This window comes from Neoarius graeffei, chromosome 19 (assembly GCF_027579695.1).
Source record: "Neoarius graeffei isolate fNeoGra1 chromosome 19, fNeoGra1.pri, whole genome shotgun sequence".
Classification (NCBI taxonomy): Eukaryota; Metazoa; Chordata; class Actinopteri; order Siluriformes; family Ariidae; genus Neoarius; species Neoarius graeffei.
In genome coordinates this window covers 39,339,728-39,364,076 of record NC_083587.1, presented here as the reverse complement: position 1 = coordinate 39,364,076, position 24,349 = coordinate 39,339,728, and the positions used below count along the sequence as shown (strand labels likewise).

Below are 24,349 nucleotides of genomic sequence, written 5' to 3'. Positions count from 1 at the left end.
TCTCAATGGATCTGGGGATTTGGGTTTAATGTTAAACTTGGGCTTAAGTGAGGACCGTCTTCTATCAGTTTAAATTACTTCAACGAAAGGTGAGATGGGCGGCACGGTGGTGTAGTGGTTAGCGCTGTCGCCTCACAGCAAGAAGGTCCGGGTTCGAGCCCCGTGGCCGGCGAGGGCCTTTCTGTGCGGAGTTTGCATGTTCTCCCCGTGTCCGCGTGGGTTTCCTCCGGGTGCTCCGGTTTCCCCCACAGTCCAAAGACATGCAGGTTAGGTTAACTGGTGACTCTAAATTGACCGTAGGTGTGAATGTGAGTGTGAATGGTTGTCTGTGTCTATGTGTCAGCCCTGTGATGACCTGGCGACTTGTCCAGGGTGTACCCCGCCTTTCGCCCGTAGTCAGCTGGGATAGGCTCCAGCTTGCCTGCGACCCTGTAGAAGGATAAAGCGGCTAGAGATAATGAGAAAGGTGAGATAGGTGAGATAGCTCATATTTTCAGTGTGAGATTACACAAATTAACCACAGACAACTTTTATTAGACCAGCTACCAGGTTATATACAGATGTAATAAGACAAGTAGAGCAAACAGTGTTTGTGGCCAGAATTGAGCATGAACTCGAAATCATCCAATAATTGCTTACATAATCTTAAAAAAAAAAAAATCACACTAATCTCAGTTTTCTCCGACATCAGCACTGGAGTCTGGCTGCTGACCTCGAAATGTTAACATGGAGCAGAAGGAGTTCGTATCTGATCTTGAATCCAAATTCTTACAGCATTAATTCTATGTTAGCATTTTTAAATCAAGAGGAAGGAATGTAGGCTGTGACGTCTTCAACTCCAGAGCTCTCATTATCCAGATACTCCAAGATCACTTTGCCTCCATTATAGAGAGGAGAATCGGAGAGTGACAGCAGCGACTGGAGACACACATCCATTTTAAAGGCCTCCCCGGTTTCAGGATGGCACAAGCGCAGTTTCTGTAGGAACACCACATTACAGAGATGGTGAAATTACATTTTCTTTTATGACCTAAACAAATTATTTAAAATTTGTAATTCATTTTCTGTTTTTTTTAATACATATTTTTATTGTGACTGAGTGTAAAAAAAATCCAATATAAATGAAGGAGTTTTTACAGCCTGGTCCCACAGTACAGATAACTAACAAGAACTATAAATAAATGGGTCCCCTGCAGTTTGTGTGGTTGGTGATCACACCAGACCGATAACGATACCTAAAGCCCAGGTCTGGGTTTATCGGTATTGGTGTGTTTGCTTCTGGAGCAATTTTTCCAGGCCTGGACCTGATCCGATAAAACATCTGACCAATCAGGTAATTGTTCACATGTGACGTTGTCTGAGCGTGTGCCATTTTTTCTGGGCATCTTTCTACATCCTTGTTGCATCATGAAGTCACAGAATACAGATTCACGGAATATAAAAGCTATAATACAAAGCACGGATCCTTTATTCACGGATGTGTGATATTTTCTGTGACGTATCTATAGTAAATTAATAAAGTAAACATATAAATACAGGGAAGATATTTTAATTATGAACTTTGGCAGTTCAAACATTTAACTGTTTTAGACTTCTTAATTTTTTTTTATCCGTGATGCATCATCTGTATGAAATCGGTGGCCAATCTGCTGTAATATACTGAAACATCCATGACCACTCCGTAAATTATTAGCATCCATGATGCTAAAATCCGTAACCACGCTGTATTTTACATCCTTTTTTATTATATTTCCATAGTCCATGACCTATCTGTATTTTGTCAATGACTGGAGTATGTGCATGGGTTGTTTTGAAGTCCAAGCTGTCCAGTACGACCCGGAATAATGTGCTACTACTTGGAAAAAACTTCCACGACTATTTCTAAGTTGCATGCATTTATTTACCAGAGTGGCAACACAAAGCGATATTATAGTGGGGATTATACGTAGTTGTGGTGTGACTGCTCCAGACTGGAACTAAATTCAGGTAGTTCAGGTACAAATTCATTGCAATGCTACATAAGCAGTCCCCTTTTAACGCCATGACTGGCACATGACTCATTAATGGCATGACTCATTAACTGGTGAAATTTGTGATATGTGATATATAGATCTCAGAATGGACAACACACCAAACCTTGAGGTAGAAGGTCTAAAAGAGCAGAAGACCACATTGGGTCACAATCCTAGCCAAAGACAGGAATCTGAGGCAGCAGTGGGCACAGGCTCACTAAAACTGGGCAGTTAAAGATTGGAAAAACATCACCTTATTCAGTGCTTGGCTCCTGGATAACTGTACGAGTGAGTAGGTATTGAGGTATTTCACCTGACGTCACAGGGTCACGTGACGCCCCGGTGTCCACCATTTTGGACGGCAAGCTAGCTAATGTCAACATAGTAGCTAGTATGTTACTGTAGCAATATTTACGTTCAGTCATTTGGATGACTGTTAAAACCTTTCAGTCTCAAGTTTTTCCTTTACTGGATTTAATAGTTTACTGAGCTAGCGCGCGATGGCTCCCGGCCTGGCCGGAGAGCGCGCGATGGCTCCCGACTCGGCCGGAGAGCGCGCGATGGCTCGCGGCTCGGCCGGAGAGCGCGCGATGGCTCGCGGCTCGGCCGGAGAGCGCGCGATGGCTCGCGGCTCGGCCGGAGAGCGCGCGATGGCTCGCGGCTCGGCCGGAGAGCGCGCGATGGCTCGCGGCTCGGCCGGAGAGCGCGCGATGGCTCGCGGCTCGGCCGGAGAGCGCGCGATGGCTCCCGGCCTGGCCGGAGAGCGCGCTAGCTCAGTAAACTAGTAAATACAGTAAAGGAAAAACTTGAGACTGAAAGGTTTTAACAGCCATCCAAATGACTGAACGTAAACATTGCTACAGTAACATACCAGCTACTATGTTGTTGACATTAGCTAGTGCTAACAGCTAGTTGCTAGTACACTGCTACAACACAGACACCGACCCTAATAATACAGTTCTTAGTCATTGCCTGGTAACAGCAAATTTATAACGGGCCATGTCTCAACAGACTAAGAAGTTATTTCAATGACATTTAATAACATTTTGTTTATCCTGAGGACCGAAAGTAAATGAAAATGTGAACAAACCTTAGCTGTAATAAGATGGCGACCACCGGCTCCAGGGACGACCCGCTGATGTAGGCATGTTACCCAGCCTGACACAAAATATTTGTAGGCATCCAAACTCTTATACGCTTTCAGATCAATACCTGTGTATGGCGATGGGTTTTTAACGACATAGGTATACAGATCATGTGGGCCGAAGTCAGGTAAAGACGAGGGCTTCGTGTACTTCCGTACGTCAGTGAACAATCCTGGTGGAAGCAGGTAAACATCGTTCTCTAAGCCTGCTAACCTCAATTTTTGCAAATGCCTCTCTCTCTGCTCGCCCTACATCACTGGATAGTGAAGGTGTTTTCTGCATCTCGCTCCTTTTTCTTTTGTTTTTCGTTTGTCGCCTTCCTCGCATTCAAACTGATTCGAGCCGTGCCGTCCAAAATGGCAGCATCACATGACTTGGTCACGTGAGTGAAATACCTCAATACACTCAAGTGGCTGGTGAATGCATTATAAAATTTGTTTATCACACAATTAGTTATTACTAAGCATAGAACTAAATTCTAAGATCATAAAGTGTTATTGCTGTTGTCAGAGAGAATGTGAAATACCATCTGTCTTAAGCCATACACAAAAGAGCACACTTGGCCAAAAAAACATGCATATGATACAAGATGTCTTGACAAACATTAAGCCCAGAGGTAGACAAAGTACCCAACTTAAGTAATGAAGTCAAAGTACAGATCCCACTGGTCAAATGTTACTCCGATACAAGTGAAAGTTGTCCAGTCAAATTTTTACTTAAGTTAAAGTACTTGCTTTTAAAAATACTTAAGTATTAAAAGTACATTTTCTGTCAATGCGTCGTTGTATTATTGCCACAACACTTACAATACCGAATGCCTCTGAAGCAACCGACTGGATTTACAAAATGAACGCATGCTGTGCCATCATGATGGTTTAACGTTAAGCTAGCTAGTCAGTGAAACTCCACCTGACATGCTAGCAAACTCTTTTCAAACTCAAAATCATATTGGGTAGCTAACGCTATTAGAAAAGAAAGATTTCTACATTCTGTTTATTTGGCAAGATTATGCTAAAACATTTCTGAAAGGACTTCAGATAAGTTAACGTTATTCATGTTAGCATAACTCTGTTTTTACATGCTAACTAACAGTTAGCAAGTTAACTAGCTATGTGTTAACGTTCGCCGTGGACAAGGTGATGGCAACTTGGGGGGCAAATCCATAGAAAGTCGTTTGACTAACCAGATTGCATAGCTATTGCAACGTTATTGCTAGCTTTAAAAGCACAACTTCGTTGCAAGCTTTCTCTTGGAATAAAACGTTTACATACCTCAATATGCTTCCGCAGGTTGGACGTCGAGTTTTTGTAAGCTGTGATGTGGTTCGTTTTAGGCAAACAAAGCAAACATTTAAAACGAAATGAATCTTTAATCCGTACAGAAAACTGAAACATGGGCGCGTGCATTCCCCAGAAGTACCGCCTCCTTCCATTCTGCCATCAATTGATCGTGTTTAAATAATGCTGCAGAGAAATCATTGATTTTATACAGTCTGTGAATGCAACGTGACCCTAGTGATTACTGATCGGCTGTCTCTGTCACCTGCGAAAAACAATCACAAGAAAGGAAAAGAAAAAAAAAAAAAACATCCACTTTCTAAGCTGCTTCACAGTAACGGGTAACGAGGACCTTGATAGAAATGTAGGAGTGAAAAGTACGATATTTACCTTTCAAATGTAGTGAAGTTCGTCATAAGTTTCCAAAAAAAAAAAAAAACTCAAGTAAAGTACAGATACTCAAGTAAATGTACTTTGTTACTGTCCACCTCTGATTAAGACACCTATCATGAAAATCGTGAATAATGGTAACAACTCATATTGCCAAATATTAACTGTTATTAAAGCTTAAGACAAGGATACGTCTGTGTCATAACGCAGGGTTGAAGTGAAGCGTTTCCAAAAGCTGATGAAGTAAAACTTTTGCAATTTGAAGCAATGTTGGTTTACCTTGGCTGTGAGCACGTTGTTGTTGTTCTTTAGGCTGGCCTGAGCTGCTGCAAAATCGACCACTTTACCCACACTCCACTTGGAGCTAAAGAACATGGGCAGGCTGGATGCGTTCCGATCTTTTGGTAGAAACACCTGGAAATGCGTCCGCTCTGTCTGGAGAGATATATATATATATATATATACACAGTGTCTTGCAAAAGTATTCATCCCCCTTGGTGTTTGTCCTGTTTTGTCGCATTACAAGCTGAAATTAAAATGGATTGTTAGGGGGTTCGCACCATTTGATTTACACAACATGCCTACCGCTTTAAAGGGATGTTTATCATCTGCAGGGACAGGAAAGCTGGTCAGGACTGAAGGAAAGATGGATGGCACTAAATACAGGGCAATTCTGGAGGAAAACCTGTTTGAGTCGGCCAGAGGTTTGAGACTGGGATGAAAGTTCACGGTCTAGCAGGACAATGACCCTAAACAGACTGCTAAAGCTACACTGGAGTGGTTTAAAGGAAACATTTAAATATCTTGGAATGGCCTAGTCAAAGCCCAGACCTCAATCCAATTGAGAATCTGTGGCATAACTTGAAGATTGCTGTACACCAACACAACCCATCTAACTTGAAGGAGTTGGAGCAGTTTTGCCTTGAGGAATGGGCAAAAATCCCAGTGGCTAGATGTGCTAAGCTACGGTAATAGAGACATAACCCAAGAGACTTGCAGCTGTAATTGCAGCAAAAGGTGGCTCTACGAAGTATTGACTTTTTTGGGGGGGGTTTGAATACCTATGCACACTCCATATTTCTGTTTTTCCATCTTAAATTATTGTTTGTGTCACAATAAAACAACAATTTTCACTTTTAAAGTGGTAGGCATGTTATGTAAATCAAACGGTGCTAACCCTCCAAAAATCCATTTTAATTCCAGCTTGTAATGCGACAAAACACCAAGGGGGATGAATACTTTTGCAAGACACTGTAGCTCTTAGGACCGTTACCTTGTCCATAGTAATGGTCAAAAATACAAGGTGAATTTCTAGGGAACAACTTAATTACAAGTGTTTTGACCATTTCGAAATCTAAATTAAGTTCTTTAAAGGAATATTTTTATAACCAATGCCAATGGTGTGAATTTGTTTGATAGTTAAGTGATGTCAAGATTACAAATAATTTGTATCGGATTCCGATTCTGTAATTAAGGACTCAAACTGCCCTTGATGTTCAAATTCATTTAACTGGACTGGACTACAGCTAAAATAACAGCTGGCAAAATAATATGTAAGAACTAAAGCATGCTGTTCTTGGAAAATAATCAGTGATGGGGTGATGTGAAAAACGTACAACTTCAACTCTGTTACAAAGTGTGTGAGATAAAAGACAATATCTTGAAGAATGTTTTGTAGAAGTCTACAGATGATCATTTATATGATGCCTGGAGACTTAAAACCAAATATAAGCATAAGAACTCTTTTTTTTTTTTTTTTTTAAATAAGTTAATCTTTAACATCCTGGTGTAAATACCTGTGGCAGTCCTTTATCTCCAGTAGCATGTAGCTTTAGCTTCATAAGGGCAACTTTCGCAGCTGTAGCACTATTCTTCGCTCCTTTTCTGCTTTTACTGCTTGGTGCATTCTTCTTTGATTCTGAGAAATGAATTGGAAATTATTCAAATTGGTTCAACATTTCTTGAGGTGTAAGAAGAAAATGCTATACTGCCCCTCTGTGGATGTAAGAAATAAATACATGAACAGTTTTTTCAGTTAATTTTGATTCAGTTTCAACGCTGACAGCCAAAAAAGGATTTAAATTCGAAGAAAGTAATATCCTTTGGCTGTATTATTATTATTATTATTATTGCTTTAAAACATTTTTTTTTTTTTTGTACATGTACATGTTCCACTTTTGCCCCTTTTCCACCAAAGCAGTTCCAGGGCTGGTTCGGGGCCAGTGCTTAGTTTGGAACCGGGTTTTCTGTTTCCACTGACAAAGAACTGGCTCTGGGGCCAGAAAAACCAGTTCCAGGCTAGCACCAACTCTCTGCTGGGCCAGAGGAAAGAACCACTTACGTCAGCGTTGGGGCGGAGTTGTTAAGACTAACAACAATAGCAAGACTGCCAAAGCTGACATAACACCGGCTAACGTTAGCTCATAACAAAGGCTAACATAACCATCTCACATTCAGTGTAAGTAAGAGTCAAAACATTATTAGGTTATTACCTGTCTCCTAGAACGTAATCGCCGTCCACTCAAAACCTGTCGATCAACACACATATCGGATCTGCCGTTTTCTGATCCCAATGAAGCACCGTAAAGCCAGAAGCAGCAGCTGTACAAACACGAAGTCATCCATTATTATTGTTGTTGCTGCTTCTTCTTCTCCGTGTTGTTATTGCTTCGATGTTTGCGCCAAGGTTTATGCAAATGCAGTGACGTAACTGACGTATACAGTGATGTAATGACGTGGCTCCCCTTAGCACCCCGAACTATGGAAAAGCAAACTGGTTCTCAGCTGGCTCACAAGTTGAATGAGTTGTGAACCAGCACCGGCCCCGAACCAGCCCTGGAACTGATTTGGTGGAAAAGGGGTATTTGTGAGATTATACACAAAATTACATTTATCCGCTGCACAAACAAGAACGATCCCAAACAGAACTCATTTGTACACTGTACCTTGGAAAACCCATTTCCAGTTTTCCAAGTGAGAGTAACTGGAATGGTCATAATGACAAGAGTAAAAGAGAATTTACTGACAAAATAATTAGCAATTTTCAACGTCAATGATAAAAATGAAAAATCTGGACAGTATTAAAACTAGACAGCCTTTCGATTTCATAAAATCCGTGAAGTTTAGTTCCCTCTGAAATTTGGCCATTGTGATCTATGTTTATTTAAAGAGGAAGTTATTTGATTTGAGGGGATTCCCTCGCAAATAATGTGCATGAAATTGTTCGATTCGCGCAGTCAAGCAGACAGAAGAAGTCCGTGTGCGCATGTGCAGGTTTACCACCTTCTTCTTCGTCTTCTTTTTCTTCATCTTTTGGGTTTTACGGCAGCTGGCATGCACAGTGTTGCATTACTGCCATCTACAGGTTTACCTTAACCGTGCACCGACAGTTACAATCAGTCTGTTGCTAAACGAACAGCTGATCACACCGAGGTGCTCGCTGACCGCCGATATTTATTAGTTTGGTCCTGCGTTTCCTTTCCTTCGCAACATATCTTTTCTTCTCGCTTTCCATGACTGTAGTCGGTCTTTCACGTTTAATTCGCACACTCGCGTCCTCCATTTTCCTCTCCTGTTTAAAATTTGCATCCCACAATGCCTTGCGCGGACGGGGAAAGCCCACCACGTGATGCATGACGTAGTATCTTGAATTGGGTCATGGTGAAGCAGGAAAAAAATAGCAGAGAATTTAGGGCCACATGGCCCTAAATTCATTAATTGTTCTATTTAAAAAAAAAATAAAAAGATAATAAAATTGGAAGTCTGTGATTCGAATTCAGTAGCTTTCGGTCCACAAAACAAAAATAATTGGGTGTCGGGGAAAATTATTTTTATGACCTACACTTGAAAAATTTGAAAGGCAGTCTAGCTTTAAATCAAACAACGTCATTCAATTTACTTTTACTAAAAGTGGGAAAGTAAAATCCTATTATAAAACACACATTTTATATACGTGTGTGTATACATACACACACACACGTGTCTTTGGCATATATCTCACACACACCCAAACCAAAGACATGGGAGATTTTTTTTTTTTAATAATTAGCTTTGGTTAACTGGGTGACTCCCTGATTAATATGAATATAAATTAACTTATGACTAACCTATTATTTTTTGCACAAGTTCCTGTGTTGCCACCATTCGAGGTGTGGGCGTCTCCAACTTCTCACACTTATGGTCTTCCTGATGTCGATGACTAAGGAGAAAATTAAATATCAGTGTAAATCCCTTTTTTTCTTCTTTTTTTTTTAAAAATCTGTCTTCTTGTAATCCTCTTAGACTGGCGACTCGTTTCGTCCAGCCCCGATCTACCCTCCACCTATGCTATAGAAGGTGCTAGCGAACCCTGACGATGATACTGATACCCAGTACCTAAATATCATGACTGCAGCCGAAGAGGTTGCACTTCAGACCCTTCCAAGGACAAGGAAGAAGAAAACCAAAGCCAACCATCTTAGCGCTCATCCACAAGTCATCAAGGCACGGGAAACTGTCCTTCAAAGATCCAAGGCACTCCAGGGAAATCCGACACAAGCCGCCGGAACGGCCGTAGCAGATGCCCAAAGAGAACTTGATGATGCATATATCCAAGCTGAGACCGAGCTTATCCAGGGTAAAATCTCCCAGCTGGAAAAAGAAAATGCATCGAACCTACATGCCGCCGCCTGGAAAACCATCAATGACATTACAGGCCGAAAACGCAGACCCTCTATCACCATTAAGGGCGGATCTCCAGAGAAAATAAAGGACAACTGGCTAACCCACTTCCGTAATCTTCTAGGGCGTCCTGTAAACACTCCTGACACTCAAAATCTCCCACGAATACAAGTTGCTGATAACTTGGACATCTCAATTGAGCCTTTCACGATGGCTGAGCTGCTTGCCGTGGTTGAGACGACTAAAATTAATAAGTCCCCTGGCCTTGATAATATCCCAGCAGTATTATGGAAGGACCCAGTATTCCATAGCTTACTCCTGGATATCTGTAATAACATCTTCACAGATCTGACGCCACCCTCGAAATGGTTAGAATCCGGCATTATTCCTGTTCCAAAGAAGGGAGATCTCACAAACCTGTTCTTCTATAGAGGCATCTCGCTAATACCAATAGCAGCAAAAATGTACAACAAACTCATTCTGAACCGACTTATACCACCGGTGGACCCGCTCCTTCGCATGAATCAGAATGGCTTCAGAAGAGGAAGATCTACCATCACCCAGATTCTGACACTCAGAAGAATAATTGAGGAGATGAACAGGTACAACATGGATGTCGTTTTCTGTTTTGTAGATTTCAAGAAAGCTTTCGACTCCATCTGCAGAGAGACCATGTTTGAAATACTTCCCCTCTATGGAATACCTGACCACATCGTGAAGGCGATCCGGGCACTCTACACCAAAGTCGCTGTTATTACACCTGATGGAGTGACTGAATTCTTTGATATCCATGCTGGAGTGCTACAAGGTGATACACTGGCTCCGTTCCTCTTCATTATTGTGCTTGATGATAGCCCTCCGGATATCCTTAGACATGCACCCTGAGAAAGGCCTTCAGCTACAAACAAGAAAAAGCCGCAGACACCCTGCCGAATACCTTACTGATCTCGACTATGCAGATGACCTAGCCATTATTTCGGAACGTTAGAGATGCGGAGTCCCTTCTCCAAGCCCTCGAGACTTCAGCCTCCCTAGTAGGTCTCTATTGTAACAAAGCCAAGACGGAATCCATCTCTACTACCACAGGTACCACAAGCATTTCCTGTCTCTCTGGTAAAGAACTAAAGCACGTGGATGATTTTAAGTACCTTGGCTCCCACATAATGGACTCATATAAGGATTTCAAGACCTGGAAGGCGTGCAACTCCCTTGGCAAGATTTGGCGCTCGAAACTGGATAACAACCTGAAACTACGCCTCTTTAAATCTGTTGTGGAGCCCACTCTAATCTACGGAGCTGAGACCTGGACCCTAACAGTGCAACAACAGCAGCATCTGGATGGCAATTATACCAACCTACTATGCCGTATCCAGAATATACACTGGTCGTCGCATTCCACGCTACAGGAGATCTACAAGGGCCTGCCTCAAATCTCTACTCAGGTTAGGAAAAGGAGACTCTAGTTTGCTGGGCACTGTTTCCATGCCAAGGAAGACGCGATCTCCCGCCTGCTGCTATGGAGCCCAAGTCGGCTTCCTGTGAGGTCACGCAAGCTGACCTACCCTGCAACCATCTCTAGGGACACTGGAATCCCACTCCAGGATCTTCCATCGGCAATGGGCGACCGGGAAGTGTGGCGGACTGTCGTACAAGGCGTCTCGGCCAAGGCCGCAGGATGATGATGAATCCTCTTAGACAACCACAGTTAGAGGAGGGCTGTACATGACAGGACATATCTCAGCCCACCACATTTTACAATGGGGGAATGACTGCTTGGAGGGAAAATTACATTTAAAAAAAAATTCATGGTAATAATAAACATGCAATATCAATACAAGTCTTCCATCCATAGTCCCCTGCGATAGTATTGGAATGGCAAGGCTAATTTTGCTTTTGCTGTACACTAAAAACATTTAGGTTTGAGATCAAAGGATGACCTGAGACGAAAGAAAAGAATATCAGGTTTTCTTACCTGATATTTATATCTAGATGTGTTGAACAACATGGCAACTTACAACTTCTGTTTGAACCCACCCAGTTTTCCAAGTAATCAAAAATACTGGAGCATGTAACAGACAAGTGTGTGTTGTTGCCCAGGTGTCCCCAATTGTTTAAACAGTTAACAGCTCTGAAGGTCTACTCTCGGTTTAAGCCCTGGCTTTCACCTATCAAGTCTGCATTTGTTGTTAAAAAGGATAAACAAAAACATGAAGACCAGAGAGCTGCCTATGGGAGGAAAATCAACTTTATCTTTAATCATATCCCTTTCCTGATGATGTCTCTGATGGAGCGTGTGCATACGGAAAGTCAGAAAATTTGGGGCGAATATTCTGAGCACATAAAAATGCTGTTTGACTCTTGCTTGCTTCTTCTAGACTAGCAATTTGTCTACCCCGATAGCATCACAAGTCAAAGAAAGAAAGACAGAAAACACTACGATATCGATCAAGAATTCAAAAAGGAGCTCGAAAAATGTACGTACCCAAGACAGAAATGTTTTTGACAATGTTGACAGATTACAGGTAGAAGCTCCCTGCCTTTACAGTCCTGAAATGCGCATGGATATGATGTACTAACCCCTGGCTCCAAGACATCCCTCTTCAGTGGGACCTCAGAAAAAAGAGAAATTTAAGAAATAATGAACATGTTAAGTTGGAAAATATTGTTGCTCTTTTTCCAGTAAAAAATAAAAAAAATTTAATCCATCCATCATCTGTAGCCGCTTATCCGGTGCAGGGGCGTGTGCAAGCTGGAGCCTATCCCAGCCGACTATGGGCGAGAGGCGGGGTACACCCTGGACAAGTCGCCAGATCATCGCAAGGCTGACACACAGAGACACACAACCATTCACACTCACATTTGCACCTACGGTCAATTTAGAGCCACCAATTAGCCTAACCTGCATGTCTTTGGACTGTTGGGGAAACCGGAGCACCCGGAGGAAACCCACGCGGACACGGGGAAAACATGCAAACTCCACACAGAAAAACCCCTGTCGAACCCAGAACCTTCTTGCTGTGAGGCAATAGTGCTAACCACTACACCACCGTGCCACCAAAGAATTTAACCAGAAACGGAACAGGAAATTTGGAGTCACAGATATCACAGTGTTATACTGTGCAATTTCGGTGGACTTTTAAGATTATTATTTATTCCACTGTATGAGGTTATCCCAAAATAAACACTGCTTTATAACAGACTGTGTGATGTATTTTCCATGTCAGACAATCAAATGAAGTTCCTCTAATGTCAGACCTGCTATTAAATAAAATTACTACTTCTGCTTATGTCATCAATCAGTGTGATCTGGGCTGGTGCAGAAAATGGGGTCATGTAAACAGATCCATTATTTGAAGGGAACTTAAAGTAATAAGGATTTTTTTTAATGTCCATTAGCATTAGTTTTGCTTATGTTTCGCCACTGTGAGTACCAGACTTGTAACTGTTCTGCGAGTTTCCTCATATTGGTGACTTTTAGATAAGAGTCATACTTTGTGAGTTTAAATCGAAAAGTTTCTGATGCTGCCAAAACTTTGTCATAGACTGTCTGTGGTTGCAATGGTACTAATTTAGTCAGTCATCGATCACATCACATTACTGTGTTCTAAAACTGCTGATCTCAGTTTCTTCTTCAACATGATGTTTGTTCGTTTTTGCAACAGCAAGCTCGGGCTGAAAACTCATACAGTCCATAAACACCTTAAGACCATTAACACTTAATATACTGTGAGATCGTCAAATGGCTAACCGTGCAAAGCTGCCCTATAAATCACTTTAAGTAGTGATGTACCCCTGGAATAAAATGTTCAGACGCAAGAGAAAGTAACGAGACAGCAATTGAACTAACGAATTCTCATCTGACGCTTCTGAAAAATATAGAGGAAACAAAAACCTATCATGGGATAACATGTTGTCCAAAACGCTCATGTCTCAGCAAACTAAACTTCAAATATGAATCGTAGATGGGAGGTATATCGGAGGTATATCAAAAATCAGCACTGAAAGATAGCTAATCTCTGAAAGAGAATTGAAAAAAAAAAGACTGCTGAAAGAGCAAAATAATCAGACTGACACGGGAATAGGGTTTCAGGGTCAGGAAAGTCACCTCACCATGGATACCATGCATTCCCATCGAAAAATATATTTCTAAATTGATATTGGATCTAATATGGCTGTACTTAACCATTAACAGACATTTATCTGTAACTCTTATTGGAGAGAAAGAAAAACAGTTGGAGGATTTGAGCTTTTCGTTTCCTTTAATTTATACTGTATATACAGTGGTGCCTGAAGGCAGTGGAGGCTGGTAGTCTTCCAAACAGGGTAGGCTGGTCGGTTACGATATTTCCAGATTTTAAAAGAAAAAACACAAATTTTGCCCATACTCTTGCCTCTGATCTGGCTGATTGTTGGCAGGGTCACAAACTGTGAAATAACAGGTTCTTTTGGCCCATTAGCCTACTGTCCAATATACATGATGGTGGTGTTGGGGGGGTATATTTTAACATTTTATATTTTAAAATTGTGGCATGTTGTTTAAAAATTGATCATTATTGAAAGCAGCTCTTTGTCAGGAACCTCAGCAGTAACAGCAGAGTGTTCTGGAATAGGCACAAGCACTGACCTTGGGGAGCCAAACATAGAGCTGGGTGCCACACATTTCATTCAATGACACTTTCCCTATATTTTACTTATTTTGACTGAGAAATGTTTTATTGACAATTTTGATAACCTTCACTTTTAATCCAGGTCTGTAGTGTGAAATGTTCTCGGCTGTGTTTTGTTTAAAAATGTTTTCCAAATTGTAGCTGTGTTTAATTCATATCCAGAAAAATACATATTCCAATATAATATATGCAGCATAAACATTTTAAAGAGAGTCTATATTTTTGGTCCATCCATGACATATTACTAAAGTAGCCTATTTACTGTTGTTGATGTGGGTCACGTATTATTCCCTACCTTTTTCACCAAGTCAATTTGAGGCATTGGTCTACCCTGCTCTTTAATTTTAATTTTTTTCCTCGAAAGGAAGACTGGCAAATGGCTTTGCCAAAATTAAATCAGCAATGCTCGGCATCCGTGCGCAGCTTTCTTGCTAGCTGACTAGCCCCCTCAAGTTCAAGTTCAGTCACTCAAACGAAATTTCTGGAACTAAGATAGCAAACTTGACAACACTATATTTACACTTTATTTACAATGAAAATATATACAAACTAAAAAAGCTGGTAGAAACCGTATGTAATGAATGAAATCGAAATGTAAGCTGATCTCTTACAATACACCACAGCACTTGCGAATCTGCATGGGACTGAACTGAGAGTCACCGCTGCCTGTCTATAGTTGAAACGAGCTGTCAATCAAAGAAAATATCCGGCCGCTTTCACCAATCACCAGTCTCATCGCGGAAAGCTTTGCCATGTCCCTCCCACTGTGAGGCTGGGAGTCCGTGGGCGGGTGTTTTCGCAGTATTTGTCCAATAATCGTCTTGCATTTTGATAATGAAAGCGCATAGCTCCCAAATGCCATTGAAGTCCACTGAGTCTGGGCTGCATCGCGTTGTCACGAGGGGGGAAAAACTCACGCACACATTAGACGAACTGGGGAAAGTTATAACGGAATGGTTTCGCACTGTAGTTGGGTTGAGCACATATATTTCTATGATTCTGGATCTGAAATAGCAATGTTATAAGGTCGGCTATAACAAACCTAGCGCAATTCATCCTACACGATGTTCGTCATTTTTAGAGGAGGCTGAGCCTCCCTCGTTGTCTTAGAGCAATCGCCCGGGCTTGAAGGTTTGTGAACCCTTTAGAACGTTCAATATTTCTGCATAAATATGACCTAAAACATCATCAGATTTCCACACAAGTCCTAAAAATAAAGAGAACCCAGTTAAACAAATTAGACAAAAAATATTATACTTGGTCATTTATTTATTGAGGAAAATGATCCAATATTACATATCTGTGAGTGGCAAAAGTATGTGAACCTCTAGGATTAGCAGTTAATTTGAAGGTGAAATTGGAGTCAGGTGTTTTCAATCAATGGGATGACAATCAGGTGTGAGTGGGCACCCTGTTTTATTTAAAGAACAGGGATCTTGGGGGCGTCGTGGCTCAGGTGGTTAAGGCGCCATACCATGAATGCGGGCGACCTGGGTTCGATTCCGGCCCGAGGTCATTTCCCGATCCCTTCCCGTCTCTCTCTCTCTCCCACTCATTTCCTGTCTCTACACTGTCCTATCCAATAAAGGTGCAAAAAGCCCAAAAAAAAATCTTTAAAAAAAAAAAAAGAACAGGGATCTATCAAAGTCTCATCTTCACAACACATTAGTGGAAGTGTATCATGGCACGAACAAAGGAGGATTTCTGAGGACCTCAGGAAAAGCGTTGTTGATGCTCATCAGGCTGGAAAAGGTTACAAAACCATCTCTAAAGAGTTTGGACTCCACCAATCCACAGTCAGACAGATTGTGTACAAATGGAGGAAATTCAAGACCATTGTTACCAAGTGGTTGACAACAAAGATCACTCCAAGAGCAAGGCATGTAATAGTCGGCGAGGTCACAAAGGACCCCAGGGTAACTTCTAAGCAACTGAAGGCCTCTCTCACATTGGCTAATGTTAATATTCATGAGTCCACCATCAGGAGAACACTGAACAACAATGGTGTGCATGCCAGGGTTGCAAGGAGAAAGCCACTGCTCTCCAAAAAGAACATTGCTGCTCATCTGCAGTTTGCTAAAGATCACATGGACAAGCCATAAGGCTATTGGAAAAATGTTTTGTGGATGGATGAGACCAAGGGGATACACCACACCTGGCAGTTCCCATGATGGCCAAAAAGTTAAATTTTTGTCTCATTTGACCAGAGAATTATCTTCCATGTGTTTGGGGAGTCTGCCACATGCTGTTAGGCACACTCCAAACGTGATTTTTTTTTAAGCAATGGCTTTTTCTGGCCACTCTTCCATAAAGCCCCACTCTGCAGAGTGTATGGCTTAAAGTGGTCCTATGGACAGATACTCTCTTCTCCACTGTGGATCTTTGCAGCTCCTTCAGCGTTATCTTTGTTGCATCTCTGATTAATGCCCTCCTTGCCCGGTCTGTGAGTTTTGGTGGGCGGCCTTCTCTTGTCAGGTTTGTAGTGGTGCCATATTCTTTCCATTTTGCTATAATGGATTTAATGGTGCTTCCTGTGATATTCAAAGTTTGGGATATTTTTTATAACCCAACCCTGATCCATACTTCTCCACAACTTTGTCCCTGACCTGTTTGGAGTGCTGCTTGGTTTTCATGTTGCTTGCTTAGTAGTGTAGCAGAGTCAGGGTCCTTCCAGAACAGGTTGATTTATACAGACATCATGTGACAGATCATGTGACACTTTGATTGCACACAGGTGGATCTTAATCAACTAATTATGTGATTTATGAAGTGAATTGGTTGGACCAGCGCTTATTTAGGGGTTTCATACGAAAGGGGGTGAATACTTATGCACACCCCAGATTTCTGTTTTTTCATCTTAATTACTGTTTGTGTCACAATAAAACAATTTGCACCTTTAAAGTGGGAGGCATGTTGTGTAAATCAAATGGTGCTAACCCTCCAAAAATCCATTTTAATTCCAGCTTGTAATGCTGGAAAACAGGACAAACACCAAGGGGGATGAATACTTTTGCAAGGCACTGTATAAAGGGCAAATTCTTGTTAGTGATCATGATTGACTAGAGCTGGTAGCTTCTGCGTACCAACATAAAAAGGGTTCATTTGCCAGAACTCACTGGATTGACCAACACACACAATGGGAAAGTTCAAGGAGGTCAGAGATCATCGATTTACACTCAGGAATGTCTCTTGGAACCAAAAGCAAAAGACTGGTGGAGAGCGTGCTGAGACGCATGAACGCTGTGATTAAATGTCAGGATTATTCCACCATGTGTGTGCTCACTGCTTCAGATGGGTTAAATGCAGAGAGGAATTTCACAAGCGTCCATGTGATAAAGTTGTTCTTCAAATATTAATTTCTGAACTCATCCTAAGTTCAAACATTATCGTGTTTAAAACTGAATATGATCTTGATTTCTATACATTATTTCTCTGCAAGGTCTGAAAACACCATCTTTTTTCTTATTTTGACCAGATGTCATTTTCTGCAATTAAATACTCTTGAGTGACAATATTTTTATGTGGAATTTGGGGGGAAACGTTGTCAGTAGTTTATGGAATAAAATAAAAACATGTATGTTCCTCAAACACATACCTATAAATAGTAAAACCAGAGAAACATAATTCTACAGTGGTCTCTTTTTTTGTGCAAAAGTCTTCAGCACCCTATTTTTTTCCTACAAACTTTGTTATTGATTTCTATTTTATGATTTCTACATTATCGAGTCGGTACAAAAAACATTTTAGAGTCCAAACGTTGTAGTAAAACCTACAGCTCATTTCCTTATAAAACTAAAAACTCACTGTACCTGAGACAACTATTTTTTTTTTTAAAGCAAAGGGTTGTCTCACACCAAATACTGACTTTCTTTCATTTATTGGGGCTTATTGCTGTTTATAGGGTTTTTTTTAATGTTGAAACATTTCATTATTTTTAAGCCATTTTTGGTAACATATACCTATAAATGGTAAAACCAGAGAAACTGATAATTTTGCAGTGGACCCTTAGTTTTTTTCCCCCAGATCTCTGTGTGTGTGTGTGTATATATATATATATATATATATATATATATATATAGTGGCAGCAGGGGCGTGGTCAAGCATCGGTCTGTGACCGGAGGGCGGAGTCAGGGAAGGTAAGTGGCAGAATCACTGCACCTGATGTCAGTTAACCTGTGTTTGTGTGTCTTCCCCAGTGACCGCGCCCTATATAAGGAGAGAGACAGCAGAGGAAGGGAGCTCTCTCCCCAGCCAGACGACTGATGTATGTGCGTGTGTCTGTGTGGCTGGGAGATTGTGAGAACACTGAAAAGTGTAAAAATAAAGAGTTTTGGAAACTCAGTTCTGGTGTGCCGTACTTCTGTGCTCCACCCACCCGCTCAAAGCGTTCTCTCTGTATATATACACATAATAAATAAATAAATAAATAAATAAATAAATAAGCACGATGGTGTAGTGGTTAGCGCTGTCGCCTCACAGCAAGAAGGTCCGGGTTCGAGCCCCGTGGCCGGCGAGGGCCTTTCTGTGTGGAGTTTGCATGTTCTCCCCGTGTCCGCGTGGGTTTCCTCCGGGTGCTCCGGTTTCCCCCACAGTCCAAAGACATGCAGGTTAGGTTAACTGGTGACTCTAAATTGACCGTAGGTGTGAATGTGAGTGTGAATGGTTGTCTGTGTCTATGTGTCAGCCCTGTGATGACCTGGCGACTTGTCCAGGGTGTACCCCGCCTTTCACCCGTAGTCAGCTGGGATAGGCTCCAGCTTGCCTGCGACCCTGTAGAACAGGATAAAGCGGCTAGAGATGATGAGATGAGATATATATAAATAATGTGTGTGCGCACACGTGTCTCTACACACACACACACACAGGTGTGCAAGAGACTTTTGCACAAAGGCACAACAATAATGTAATATTTTATGTTAGCTATATTTTCAGACTGGTTATCAAAATTTCAAAATATTACATTCCTGAACAGAAGATTAAAAAATAAAAAGCTAATGAGAGACATTCAGATTCTTACCTCTGGACAGGAGTGTGAAGCTCTGCTTCTGTGTTCAAGACTAGCAAGTGATAAACAAACAGTAGACCCATAATTTTATATTTTTAATAGCTGAGATCAGAAAGTTGCTCATTTATACTGATTCATACTGTTGGCATGATAATAACTGCAAACTAAAAAATATTAATAAAAGTCATAAGTTGTACTGAATGTCTCACCAAAACACTCCAGAGCAGCTCTCACATACAAACGGCAGGAAGTCTGCAGTGAAAGAAGTTCAGGTTATTTAAGTTTCACATTTGTTATCATGTTATTTTATCAAAAGGAAACTAAAGTTAGCTATTAACTGATACTGAATCATTCACAACAGAATCGTTTATATCAGTTCCAACCTTTTTGCTTACAACACTCAATCTGACAGTGCTTTCCAATATCCAATTCAGCCATTTTGCAGCGCCTCAGCAACGATTTTCAAAATAAAAGCCCTAAAACTTCCATCCATTATAATATCTGTACCTGCCTATCCTGTTCTACAGGGTCGCAGCCCTAAAACTTTAGATTTAGAAAAGTTCATGAACCCAAAGCGAGCTCTAGTCGAGTAAGATGAGATGGGGGAAATGAAAGAATTTAATAAATCAAGGTGGGATCATTTTAATCCTTGTGCAAATTTTACACTTTACCATACCGCGTATTCAGAAATGTGTCATGCGGTATAACCCTAACCCCTAACTCCCAGGCTTGTAGTACTTGAGTCCAAGACTTGTACTCGAGTCGGACTCAAGTACGACTTATTATGGCATCTCATCTCATTATCTCTAGCCACTTTATCCTGCTCTGCAGGGTCGCAGGCAAGCTGGAGCCTATCCCAGCTGACTACGGGCGAAAGGCGGGGTACACCCTGGACAAATTGCCAGGTCATCACAGGGCTGATACATAGACACAGACAACCATTCACACTTACAGTCAATTTAGAGCCACCAGTTAACCTAACCTGCACATCTTTGGACTGTGGGGGAAACTGGAGCACCCGGAGGAAACCCACGCGGACGGGGGGAGAACATGCAAACTCCACACAGAAAGGCCCTCACCGGCCACGGGGCTCGAACCCAGACCTTCTTGCTGTGAGACGACAGCGCTAACCACTACACCACCGTGCCGCTTATCATGGCATGTTAGAATTTTTTTTTTTTTAAATCAAGTCCAAGTCTTAGTCATCAGTGCTCAAGTCCAAGTCGAGTCACGAGTCGTGACTCAACTTGGACATAAGCACTGATGACTAAGACTTGGACTCGGACTTGGATTTTTTCTTTATTTTTTTCTAACATTCCATAATAATTTGGCATAAGATATTTATATCTACATTAATTTTTATACTAATTTCTAGCAAGAGAATGCACATTCACCTGGTCGTACATCATGTTCAGGAACAAACTAACATTAACAGCGCTAAAATGCCTGGAGAGAAGCGCCTGGGATTGTCCACTTTGCTTATCCAGACTTCTCATGCAGTGGGGGGAAAAATGCCCTGCTATATGTTCTGTATGTAGAAGAACTATCAAAGAGACAACAGGGACAACCTCGAAGTTCAATCATCATTTGGCAAGACCACACCCAGAGAAGTAAGAACACACTATGTTCATTGCTCTGTTGATAGTGGGCGGGGCTTGCTTGCTGACTGATGAACTAGCTAGTGTTAACCCTCTCTCATGCTATTTGCCCTGTTGATAGTGGGCGGGGCTTGCTGAGCGATGAACTAGCTTTTTATCTGTAGCCTATTAACTAAAATGGAGCAGCCAAGCAGTAACGTTAGTCCAGTGCAGTACCAGAGACGGTTTCACATAAAGGCAGCAACAGCCACCTTCAAATGGTGTGGTTGGAGTCGTTCTTGGACTCAACTCGGGTTAATAGTGGACTCGACTCAAAATTTTCTTTAATGACTTGGACTTGACTCAGACTTGAACACTGGGGACTTGAGACTGGACTCAGACTCGAGGTTTTAATGATTCAACTACAACACTGCTAACTCCTAACCTGGGCTGGTTCAAAAGGTCTCAGGGAGAGGGATGTGCCTGTAAAGTTTGGCAGGGCTAGGGCCATCGGTGGCCGAGTTATGAATTTTTAAATGTTGGCTTGAGCCAGGGCTCATATTAAAGATTTCGGCGAGTAGAGCTCACACGGGGGTTTCGAGGGTGAATAACAGGCTGAGACGGGGTTGTAGTGTGCCATGCCTCTGCTGGTTTGAATGAGCTTGGGGAGAGGGAGGTGTCTGTAAATTTTGGCAGGGCTAGGACCATCGGTGGCTGAGTTATGAATATTTAAAGTCGCACCTATGGGGGCCCCCATTTCATAGGCTGTGTTACGATATGATGTATTCGCTCAGTGTGACATTTTGAAAAAAAATTGGCAGTAGATTAGACTCATATCTTTATAATTTTTTTCATGGGCCATCCAGGCCAATGCTTTTGAAATACGGACAGACAAATGTGAAAATTATGGGTCAATGGGGTGGCACGGTGGTGTAGTGGTTAGCACGGTCGCCTCCCAGTGAGAAGGTTCTGGGTTCAAACCCAGCAGCTGGCGAGGACCTTTCTGTGTGGAGTTTGCATGTTCTCCCTGTGTCTGTGTGGGTTTGCTCCAGTTTCCCCCAAAGACATGCAGTTAGGTTAATGTGGGGTGGCCTTGGGCTGAGGTGCCCTTGAGCAAGGTACCTAACCCCTGGGTGCTCTAGTGTGGCTGCCCACTGCTCTGTGTGTGTGTTCACTGCTTCAGATGGGTTAAATGCAGAGGATGAATTTCACTGTGCTTGAAGTGTGCATGTGATAAATAGAGGTTTCTTCTTCTTCACTGTCCGCCAGTCCAGCCTTATTTCCCACACTGTACACCCATGGACTGATTTTAACCTCCTTTCAGCTTCAGTACTTTGCTTGTACTTAATGAAGGACTTTAGTGCATTGTGTAGGGTGAATTCAAACACATTGGAACAGTTTTTGAATTTACATGATACATTTCGAAAATCCTCAAAGTGTTCCCTATCTACATACAGTATGCAGAAAAATGTGTTATATTCTGTCCAAGCATGGCTCACCCTTTAGTCATAGGATAGCTGTCATAGGACTCAGACTGTAAAAACTAGTCTTATAACAAACTTCAGCGAAAGAATCATGACTTCTCCTTTGTGTCAAAGCTAATGGAGAACATTTGCTGAGTTCATATTAAGATGTTTACCTGAGTAACATTCAAAACAATAACTACAGAAACAGGGTTGAGAAAATCTTCAGTATTTCCCAAACTCATAACCACTCGTTTTAAAAATTCAATATAAAGATTAAGTTTAAAATAAAATTTACATTAAGAAACAAGTGTTGCCAGGCAAAACAAACCTCGCCCGGCAGCACTTATTTTCTACCTATATGTTGATAATGGTAATATTTCTCAATTATCAGCTGTCAGGTCCTACGAAAATCCATGACCTTGAGTTTGACATTTCAAAGTCATTCAAGTCATGGTGCCAAATGAAAGCCCATATGGCACTTCCTATAAGTTGATAATGGAAAATATCTGTCTACCATTAACCGTTTTCAAGTTATAGCCCTCTGAAAATCCGTGACCTTGAGTTTGACCTTTCAAGGTCACTCAAGGTCAAAGCTCATGGTGCCCAATGAAAGGCCATATGGGAGTTCCTATATGCTCATAATAGTAAACATTTGTCTATCAGCAACCATTTTTGAGTTATAATGGAAAATATGTTATTTTGACTGAAAGGTTGATCTTTCCAGTGACCTTGACCTTCACCTTGATCTGATTACCCCCAAAATTTAATCAGGTAATCTAAGGACCATTGCCCACCTACCCTGAAAATTTGAAGTCAATCAGTGCAACCGTCTAGACGCTAGATTGTTAACAGACAGACAAACAAACAAACAAGGTCAAAGGTCATGGTGTCAAATGAAAGCCCATATATGACTTCCTATATGTAGATAATGATAAACATCTCTCTATCTCTAACCGTTTTCCAGTTATAATGGAAAATGTGCAAATTTTATCATTGACCTTGACCCCCTCCGACATTTGACCCCCAACCGCTAAGAAAAGTATGTAAGATGGCATATCATGTAGCATATCAATGGAAGCAGAATTGAAAGATGAACATTTTGGAATTGGTTTGAAGTAAATATGATGAATATGAAGGAAGATATTGCGAATAAAATGATTTTGACCTTTTTGGTGACCTTAACCAGATGACCCTCAAAATGTTGGAGGTTTTTTTTTTTCAGACCAATGCACATCTATCCTGAAAGTTTCATTAAGATTGGTCCAGCGGTTTTCCCATAATCTTACTAACAAACAAACAAAGAAACCCCACCAAAAACAATATCTTGGCCCCTGGTGGACTCCGTCCAGGGTGAGGTAACAAACAAACCCCACTGAAAACAATACCTCACCCCCTGGTGGACTCCATCCCGGGCGATGTAACAAACAAACAAACAAACCCCACTGAAAGCAATAACTCGCCCCCTGGTGGACTCCATCCTGGGTGACATAACAAACAAACAAACAAAGAAATCCCACGGAAAACAATACCTCACCCCCTGGTGGACTCTGTTCCAGACGAGGTCACAAACAAACAAAGAAGCCCCACGGAAAACAATACCTTGCCCCCGGTCGACTCCATCCTGGGCAAGTTAACAAACAAACAAACAAACAAACAAACAAACAAATCCCACAGAAAACAATACCTTGCCCCCTGGTGGACTCCATCTTGGGCAAGGTAACAAACAAACAAACAAACAAACAAACCCCACTGAAAACAATAGCTCGCCCCCTGGTGGACTCCGTCCCAGGCGACGTAACAAACAAACAAAGAAATCCCACGGAAAACAATACCTCGCCCCCTGGTGGACTCCGTCCTGGGCAAGGTAACAAACAAATCAACAAACAAACAAACAAACAAACAAACCCCACGGAAAACAATACCTTGCCCCCGGTGGACTCCGTTCCAGATGAGGTAACAAACAAACAAGCAAACCCCACGGAAAACAATACCTCGCCCCCGGTGGACTCCGTTCCGGACGAGGTAACAAACAAACAAGAAAACCCCATGGAAAACAATACCTCGCCCCCTGGTGGACTCCGTTCTGGATGAGGTAACAAACAAACAAACAATCAAACAAACCCCAAGGAAAACAATACCTCGCCCCCTGGT

General features: G+C 41.7%; 1 protein-coding gene across 1 annotated transcript; it reads right to left on the bottom strand.

Annotated features, from left to right (window-relative positions):
• Positions 1-513: 513 nt before the first annotated feature.
• Positions 514-19,598, bottom strand: zfand1 (zinc finger, AN1-type domain 1). The gene is made up of 8 exons (XM_060900057.1): positions 19,539-19,598; positions 19,365-19,407; positions 19,168-19,207; positions 11,966-12,093; positions 8,931-9,022; positions 6,621-6,742; positions 5,104-5,259; positions 514-978 (listed from the first exon to the last, which is right to left on the bottom strand). The coding sequence occupies exons 1-8, from the start codon at positions 19,591-19,593 to the stop codon at positions 802-804; spliced, it is 813 nt and encodes a 270-aa protein (XP_060756040.1). The 5' UTR covers positions 19,594-19,598; the 3' UTR covers positions 514-801.
• Positions 19,599-24,349: the final 4,751 nt, after the last annotated feature.